The 9,093-nt window shown below is 39.6% G+C and overlaps 1 protein-coding gene across 1 annotated transcript; it reads left to right on the top strand.

Annotated features, from left to right (window-relative positions):
- The first annotated feature begins 2,889 nt into the window (after positions 1–2,889).
- On the top strand, positions 2,890–6,192 carry tmem254 (transmembrane protein 254). The gene is made up of 4 exons (XM_056411268.1): positions 2,890–3,086; positions 4,790–4,893; positions 5,558–5,617; positions 6,024–6,192. Exons 1-4 carry the CDS (start codon positions 3,000–3,002, stop codon positions 6,142–6,144), a joined length of 372 nt encoding a protein of 123 aa, XP_056267243.1. The 5' UTR covers positions 2,890–2,999; the 3' UTR covers positions 6,145–6,192.
- Positions 6,193–9,093: the final 2,901 nt, after the last annotated feature.

The following is a 9,093-nucleotide window of genomic DNA, read 5'->3' as shown; positions in this document are numbered from 1 at the left end:
TTGTGAGTTGTTTTGAGAACATGCAATGGGCGCCAACATTTTTGCACAAATCTGAGGCTTCTCTGTTTTTGGCATCCATAGTGTTGTAAAAATACACAAATATTTTTAAAAAGGCTTCAAGACGTATACAAAACACAAAGACTTGTCTTGATGTGAAGATCACAGCATTTCTTACCATCGCGGGAGTCCTTCCACATGGCAGCGGTTAAATAGATGAAGCTCTGGGAAGAAATGGATTTCTAGTGGACTACTGATGTGACAGATCAGTGTGACACTGTGTTCCTCCACCAGGAGACTGGGACCGTGTCTCCTGCTTGCAACAGGGTATCTTTTATATTGATCACCTGAGACCCCGGAAGGCCACAGTGTCGGGGTGGGGTGTCATTTAACTTGGAGGATGGGTTATTGAGGAGTACTCTGGCCCTTCTAACACCTCCTTAGTTATCACCTCATATTATCAAAGTGGTGGCAAGGTCAATGACAAATATGACTGATCACAGGAGGGACAAAAGGAACTCTTTCAGGGATTGTCACCCTCGTCGATACCACTTAAGTCGAGGACGACTCACATGCGATTATTTGTGTTTTTGTGTTGCTGAAAATGTGATATATGTATATACTTATATAATTACTTTTTTAATATTCTAGGGTTGCCCTTTATTTCAAATGTAGCTGTTCGGAAACATCTGATTAGTGTTGAGCACAAACATGGACAGCTTTGCATGCTTTTAACCGCTGATCAACCATCTTATTGCTTGGTCTTGAAGAAATGTTTAACTCACAGGCCTTAAAACACAAAACGGCATCCTGAGCCAAAGCCCACCAGCGGCTTCTGTTTTTTTCTTTTCTTTTTACATGCAGACCATCTTGCTGCTGTCACAGCAGGGTAAACAAAGGGGGGGGGGGGTAATTATTCACTGATGAATTGGACCATTATACAGCAGCTTGAATATGTTCATCAAAGCCAGTGGCAGTACTGTCAAATGGTTATACATGTCCAGGCCTGAGCTGTATGCAGATTCTTTAATATCAGGATGTCAAGCCTGTCTTTTGTGCTCTGACATGCTACTGGAGAACAATGATTAACATTAGTTCACCCATTACTTTGATTACATGTATATGTATACATATATAATGTTTTCCTCCCTATGCTTTTTCAGTTCTCGTCTTGACCTTTGACTTCTTCCTGTTAATTCCTGAGCTGCATGTCAAATGCGTCCAAAATGTAAGATCTAAAATCAAACAGTACATAGGGGCAAAGTTCAGACGCAAATTTACTGTATTTGTCGGCAAATTAGAAAACAATGCCGCTTGAAGTCTACTCGGGTTATCTAACAGAATAAGCTAAGGCCATCTCTTTTTCATCTTTATCTGGAATCAATATCTCCATGTGTGGAGACGGCTCCTGAAAGTCCCAACTCTCCCTGTGCCTTATCCAAATCCTATCAGATTTATACCACAAACTATCAACGCTGGAAGCTGCCACACTCACTAATTTTAAAGTAGTGATTGCAATGTATTCTGGATAACCATATTAAAACGTACCACATATTTCATTATCTTTTATTAGTCTGATAAAATAATAAAAACCGGAAAGTGTCTTAACAATAAACCATTTCAGCAGATTAAATGTTTGCTCTACCCCAGTTTACATACAATGATAGATTGATTAAAGATAACTAAGCACTGGTCCAGCATATAGGCTAATCAGCTAATGCAAAATCACTATAAAGAGCTTTGCTTAGTTAGGAGATCTGCATTTTTTTTCAACAAAAAGTCAGCTGATCAGCTTAACTATTCATGTAAATTGAGAAGCATAATCATCTAAACAAAAGGGATCTAGCATTGAGGAAGGCGTGAACAAAACAGTGTATGGATTACTGTTTGGCAGTACTGCTGCAGTTTGATTTACATTGTTTTTATACAAACTGTATATAATAATAGACTACATTTAAAATGTGGTAGTTGTAGACAAGCATACAAAACTACAAGGTAAAAGGGGAGGTAGGTCCTTTAAAAAAAAAAAAAAAAAATATGATTATGCCATAATACATGACATTTGTTGATTTTAATAATATATCATAATAGTTGGATTTTTTTTAGGCACACACAAATGTGTTACTTAATAAACAAAGTAGGCCCTCTGGAAAAATAAATCTTCTGTTTAATTGTTATATTTCTAATGAATATATAAAGCATTTGACACGACCCCAATATAGTTTCTGATCTAAACCATAGCCTATCTGAATGATTAGCTTTTCAGGGGCAATGGGACAAAGTCTTAAAAGAGGAATTGTTACTTAATGCATCTCACAGAAATATATATATTAAATATTGTAGTATGTGACACAAGTAAATATTCTCAGATGTTATTATTAATGCTAGAATCTCATGATGTATAATACTGTATCATACATTCCCTGCAGTATTTGAATATTAAAGTGATCTCTAATCTCTCTTAATAGTACCATACAAGTGTGTCATGTATAGCATTTTATAATTGTAAGAAATTGTGGAGAACTGAATGGAACTCCACGGATGTCAACTGAAAGCACTTTTCATTTGTGAAATGAAGTATCAATTATACAAAATTCCAGAATATTTCCCCTGTAACTGAAAATATAAGAATATTCTACCGGAAGTATGACTGTCACAGTATTAATAACTTCCTTAAACTTCCGAAAACATCTCTTTCAAACATCAATAGTTATCACATCAATAGTTATTATTTGTGTCCGTGTCTCTAAAGGGATTTTAGTACAGCTTGAGGATATCAACAAAGCCTAACGTTGCAGTGACAAGTTGGTATTTATCCACAGTTTAATATAGGCCTACATTTGATATGTTTTTTTTTACGATGACTAATTTCATTTATGTAACAGCCCTCCATGAAAAAAAGACAACAAAAAAACACCACGCCACCCCGTCCTGCCTTCCGTCGGCTCTCTTCTAACCGCTGTTACTACACGGTCACATTTAACAGCAGGACCAGCGCAGCTATGGCTAAAACTGATGGATGCGATTACTTTAAAAGAACCACCCTGTTTTGGATCGTCTTTGTGATACTGGGGATGGGATATTTCACTGTAAGTTAATTAAACCATGAATTATAGTCTAAATAAGATATAATCCGCGTAAATCGTCCCCGCGCTGAAAATGCAACCGTTTTGTGTTGCCTAAAACGTCCCTCGGTAGTGTATTCTTTTTTTAAAGATCTACTTGTATTCTGTTTAACACTTGATATTTCGTTGTTGTTGTGTTGCCAAATTAGCCTTCGAAGTCATTGTCAAGTAACTGTTTAACTTGATAGCTTATCTTAACTCGATTATTTCAGTCCTCTGTAAATTCAGTTCAAACTAACTTTTGTGTCCAAAGTCCTTTGGACAAGTTAGCTAAAGCTAGCTCTCCACTGTAACGGCGAACACGAGCTAATGTTTGCCCTGACACCGCCCGTTGTCCCTACAAAACAAACGGCATCGTGCTGAACTCCATTCAAAATGTAATACGGTTACTGAATGCTCCCGTACTCTGGCACATTTAATATATTGAAAATGATTCCCTCACGAAAAGCCCAAAGGGAACCAACACTCCGAGCGTTATATAACGCTATATATTTGAGCTTCGTTGGAGTTAGCTAATGTAGCTAGTAGGTTACTCCTTGATCAATACAATATATGCCGAATCGATGATATATATGAATCAAGTGTGACCGTTCATAAGTCATTTCATAATCAGTAATACAGGAAGACACATGATTCGGCCGTCCAAACCATAATGAATCTGGGTACAGGGTCCATCCGACCATATCGCTTTGTGTTGTCCATGCAACAGTCAAAGTCCATATGGACACATACCTGACACATGTCACAGGTGGCTAGAGGACAATAGCAGCGTGGCACAACGCTACATTATGTCATTTATATTTCATAGGGATTTGCAGTCCGTTGTGGGAGTTGTCATAATCCGATCACATGTTTATTTGTCCTACATTCATTTGGGATACTTGCATATTTCTTTTTCATTATTTGAGTTATTATTTAAAAAATGAAGCCATCACAAGTCTGGCTTAAAAATCCAGGTATGTTTCGAAACGAGGAATAAATGCATATGATAGGACCAACTATACAAATAACAAGGTGCATTAATGTTTAATTGTATCACATGTTTTACTCCATTTAAAGTATCTTCAAATGTATTATACTGTAGAATCACTAAGACAAAAAATATGGAGTACGAATTCGGAACCAAACAACACGTCTACTCATTCGCTTTCACATGACAAAACTTAAATGCCAATCCACTAAGAAACAAACCGACACAGTGCGGAACTGATTAAAAACTAGGGCGATCTCTCACAAGGCTGCCCTATGTGGTTACAGTCATGACTGCTGCAGAGAGTCAGTCATTTGCCATGTATTCAGATTTTGTTTATGTTGTGGGCCGGTAGAGTCTGGTATAACACCAATCAAACAGTATTTCTAGCCGGAAGTATGGAAAGAAGTGAAAAATATCGCATCTGCTTGTGTTTTTCACTGAATTGGATCTGCTAAACACTGCTTTGTCTGTGACTAACATATTTCATGGCTCAATCTCTGAACATATCGAGCCCTAAAAGCGGCTTCTTTATTTTTTTAGAATGATTAAATGAGCAAATTCCAAGGGGCAAAAATACGTTGACATTTTCTAAAAGGATCAAATATTTCACAGGACATAAAAGTTAAAGTTTCTCTCCTAATCTACAATACATCGGTAATGGTTAACATCATACTACTCCGACTGTGTGTTACAGTGCATCGTGTTTGCGCCGGAGAAAATCCCATTTCAGCACCTCGGCCCCTTTGGCAGCTTCTGCAGACACCTTGTGGATAACTATTCCAGCATTATGTACAAAGGGTAAGTGTTCTTGTTGATCACTTACTTAGAGTAAATACACTGACATTTGATTACTGTTCCTTGACAGCCCTCATGTGCACAGATAGAAGTGTGGTGATCTTGTCTAATTAGAATGAAAGACCATCAGCAGATTTTATTTCTACAGCAGAGCAGCATTTGTTACCATCAAACAATGTGCAAAGTATACCACACAGGGCTGAAGTACAAGCTAGTGTCTTTTGTGCCCCCATTTACACTTCCACTGGTAGGGCACTTTGCGAATTGGGCCTCAAAGTCACATGACTGCTAAGACAGCAATCGAAAGATAAATGATGTGTTGTTGTCGTTTGAGTCAAGCGCTGTGCACAACAGCTGTGAGGTTTGAGTGCTCCATTCAGTTTTTGGTGCTTCAATGTTATGGTAAATGGTTGATCTGTTTTTGAGGTTGTCATGTGACGTGTTAATTCAGCACTCGATGGTGTAGTGGTGGCTGGGGTGTTACTCAGCTCTGCATGAGGCAAGACGAAATATCAAGTTTTGCCGTGTTCTCAGGCGACTGAATTTAGACCTAAAAAACGTTATTACAATCGGGACCTCAACAGAATATTTCTCAAATAGAAAGATTTTTTTTTTAGAAATTGGAATATAAAGTCTGATGAGTGTTACACATGTCTTTCTGTTACAGATGGTGGGCCGCCTGGGCGATCCACCTTATTGAGGCCTACGTTGCATTGAGGATGTGCAGGTAAGGATGATAAAAACCCATTAGATTTGTCTACTAGATGGTGATATTAACAATTTGTAAGTGTCATATCTCCCCCCAAAAAACTCACCTCAAACACGCGAAATGTCAGAAATAATTAAGCATCTGAAAGCTGCCTTTCTCCCTTGTTTTCACCTCATGCCTCAACTTGTCATCTTTAAAAAAAAGAAAATGTACAACCATAAATAAAGCAATCTTGAATGGAATTTGTCCAATTTTGATCATTAAACATGACCATCATTCCTCACATTTTACTTTTGAAATTGTCCATAAAGATTTTTAAGTTGCAAACAAACTCAAACGTAAAGGTATAGCGATGAGGAAAGAGTTTTGGACACAATGATACGGCTGCTGGTTTAACTTTGGTTCATTGTTTTCTTCTCTGCAGTAACAAAGGCATCAGCGACACAGCCACTTGCTGCATGTGGTTTGTTCAGACCTTCCTGTTCGGCTTCGCCTCCCTCGGCCTACTCCTCAAGTACGACCCAGAGCGCCCCAAACAGCACTGATTCTGGCGGGAGAGGGACACAAAACAACACTAAACAAGCTTAATCCTTTCCTTTCTTTTTCTTTGTTATGAAATCCTGTGGGGGAAGACAACTGAGCCCGTTCTCTGAAACTATTTCTTTTTACATGAAAGTTTTGAATAGTGAAGTTATCTTCCCACGATAGAAAGTCTCATTGATTTCATCCCATAGATGTTTTACTGACAAACTGTAGACTTTTTTTAATCGCAAATAATATAAACAAAGATTATTTTTAGCAGCAGAGTTCTCTTGATGAATCCGGACTAGGCTGAATATTTAGTGCAATACAAGGAGAATCTTTTATGAGAATGATTTTGGACTCTCAATGTTTACATTTAGCGTCGGTGATAGCAGGATATTCTCCTAGCTGCTGTGTAGAAGATAGGTTGGCCTCTGTGAGCCTAACATTCTTTGGGATGAAATAGAGAGAAAGCATTCTTCACTCCAAACGTATAAGAAAATGCACGAAAGGTATGTGTGGCAGCGGGGGGTGTTTAGGCTCGNTTTCGCCAGCTTTTCATTTTATTTCTAAAACAATGGCGGACAAGATGGCTACGGTAGCACAAGCGGTCGACCACGGAGGCTCCTGCCGCGATTGTGGAGGTATCGCAGTTTCCACATGGGGTGGAGAAAGGGGTAAACAAGGGACACAAAGAGGGCAAGAAGTGCATTCATTCTGTCACTTTAAGTTTCGCGGGTATCGCAAGCAGATTTGCGTATATCACTCCCGGTTTAATTTCGCGGGTGCCGTTAACAGATTTGCGTCCGTCACTTCCGCCAAGTGGTTAACGTAAGTGTTCCATTTGATACAGACTCATCAGCCACGCAGTGCACTACAGATGTCAGTGCACTGTATTGCAGTGTACTTCGTAAAGTGTCCGGTAGTAGACACGGCCTCAGTCTGCGGTCGGAATAAACTCTTACTGAATATCCCTCTGGCTGCTTACTCCTTATTGGTGCTTAGGGGGGGGGAGAACCTACTAGTGACGGCTACACACTTGTCACAGTATGCTAATGGTGCTAAAGGCTAATGTTTACGTACAATCAGTTTAAATGCACGTTCACCATTTTATTGAAGCATCTCAGCGTGCTAACTAACGTTTGCTCAGTTGCACTTGACACCAAGAATAGCTGAGTCAATAGTTTTAAGCTCAAACTGGTGCGAGATACAAATTACAAGTATAATCTATCCTGAGAGGAGCTTTTGAATACGTTTGTATCTAATTTCACAGCAATTCATCCCGTGGTTGTTGGAACATTGCAATTGAAACTACAAACATCAGGCCCAAGGTGGCAGCAGAAGCAATGTCAGGCGATGTCTTTAGGATTCATTCTCTGTGGACATTGATTTCTCAAACTTGCAAAACCATCCCTGAAATCGATCAAATAAAATGTTGTGTTGACTCAAACCTGGACTTTCTATGCCTCTCATAAATGGCTATATATAAATTCCCCCTCTGTTGCTTTGAATGCATGTGGATACAATATGTTAAGAAGATATATATAATGGTAAAGCAGAAGGACTAGTGTATGTATATATATATATATATACGTGTGTGTGTATTCAAACTTTATTTTCAATTCAATTCAGCCCATTTTCACAAATTACAAATTTGTCTCAGAGTGCTTTACAATCTGTACACAGACACACACACACACACACACAGACACACACAGAGACTCACATACACACACAGAGACTCACACATGCACACAGAACAATTAAATATATTCTAACACACACAAATAAATAACGATTTGTTGGTTTATGCGTTTTCTTCAACTCATTTTGTATATTATAGAATAATATTGTATTGCATTGCAATGATTGGCTGAATAAAACACAACAACCTCATTCGCGCCTAAGAGGGGGCGGGGCTTATCTCCGTGGCTTTACTCCATGGAAACGGTTATTATTCCCGCCGTCCACCGCGGAGGAAACAACCAGCAGTTCTGCTTTACACTCATTGAGGAAGGATAGAAGACGAGAGAGGGCTTTGAGATGGAGAGACAGAAGTGAAAAAGAAAACCGGAAGAAGACGGGATGAACGCTCAGAAGCTGGAAATAGGATCTGCATGAAAAAAAATCTATCTGTAAAGTCAGTGACATTCAATGGCGACTGAAGAACAGTTCTAGAAGTTTCCCCGTGGCAGTAATACATATATGACTCTGAATGAATCCACTGATTATTGATTACGCATTGATTGTCCGTTTTAATTGACTACAAATTAACAAATGACATCATTCACCCATTCATACTCTGATGGGAGGAGCTAAGGTGTCACCTGCACATCAGTAACTAACATTCACACGCCGTCGTCACGGCTACAGGGGACATTTTGGGGTTAAGCATCTCGCCCAAGGACACATCGACGTGGACTAACGGAGCCGGGGATCGAACCGCCGGCCCTCTGATTGAAGGACGACCTTCTGAACCCTGAGCACATTGTTTTTTAAATGAAATAACTGTGTTGCTACACGTCTCCTCTCTGTTGTCGGGCGGGATGAGAGGAGCAACAGTGAAGTGTGAGCAGTGTGAGTCCGTCCATTACTCTCCAGCTGGGGGTGAGACCTCGTTTCTATTGTTTGTGTTAATATGTTGTTGTGCGTTCATCACGGAGACGACACGGCGCGGAACAGACGTAGTTCTGATCACGAGGGAAAACATTTGACTTCTGATCGGCACCGTGGGTCTGATCCTGACCACGAGATGCCAGAGCATATGATGCAATAGCCAAGACACACACACAGACACACACAGACACACACATGGATGGATACGCACACAGACGGACGGACACACGCACACACACAGATAAAGACACACAGACAAACACACAGAATACACAGACACACACACAGACGGACACACACACAGACACAAACAAACACACAGTAACCTTTGAACAGTCACTCAAGTTATGCAAATG

This window comes from Pseudoliparis swirei, unplaced genomic scaffold (assembly GCF_029220125.1).
Source record: "Pseudoliparis swirei isolate HS2019 ecotype Mariana Trench unplaced genomic scaffold, NWPU_hadal_v1 hadal_188, whole genome shotgun sequence".
Lineage (NCBI taxonomy): Eukaryota > Metazoa > Chordata > Actinopteri > Perciformes > Liparidae > Pseudoliparis > Pseudoliparis swirei.
Note: the sequence above shows the minus strand (reverse complement) of the source record. Positions and strands in the feature narration are given on the sequence as shown.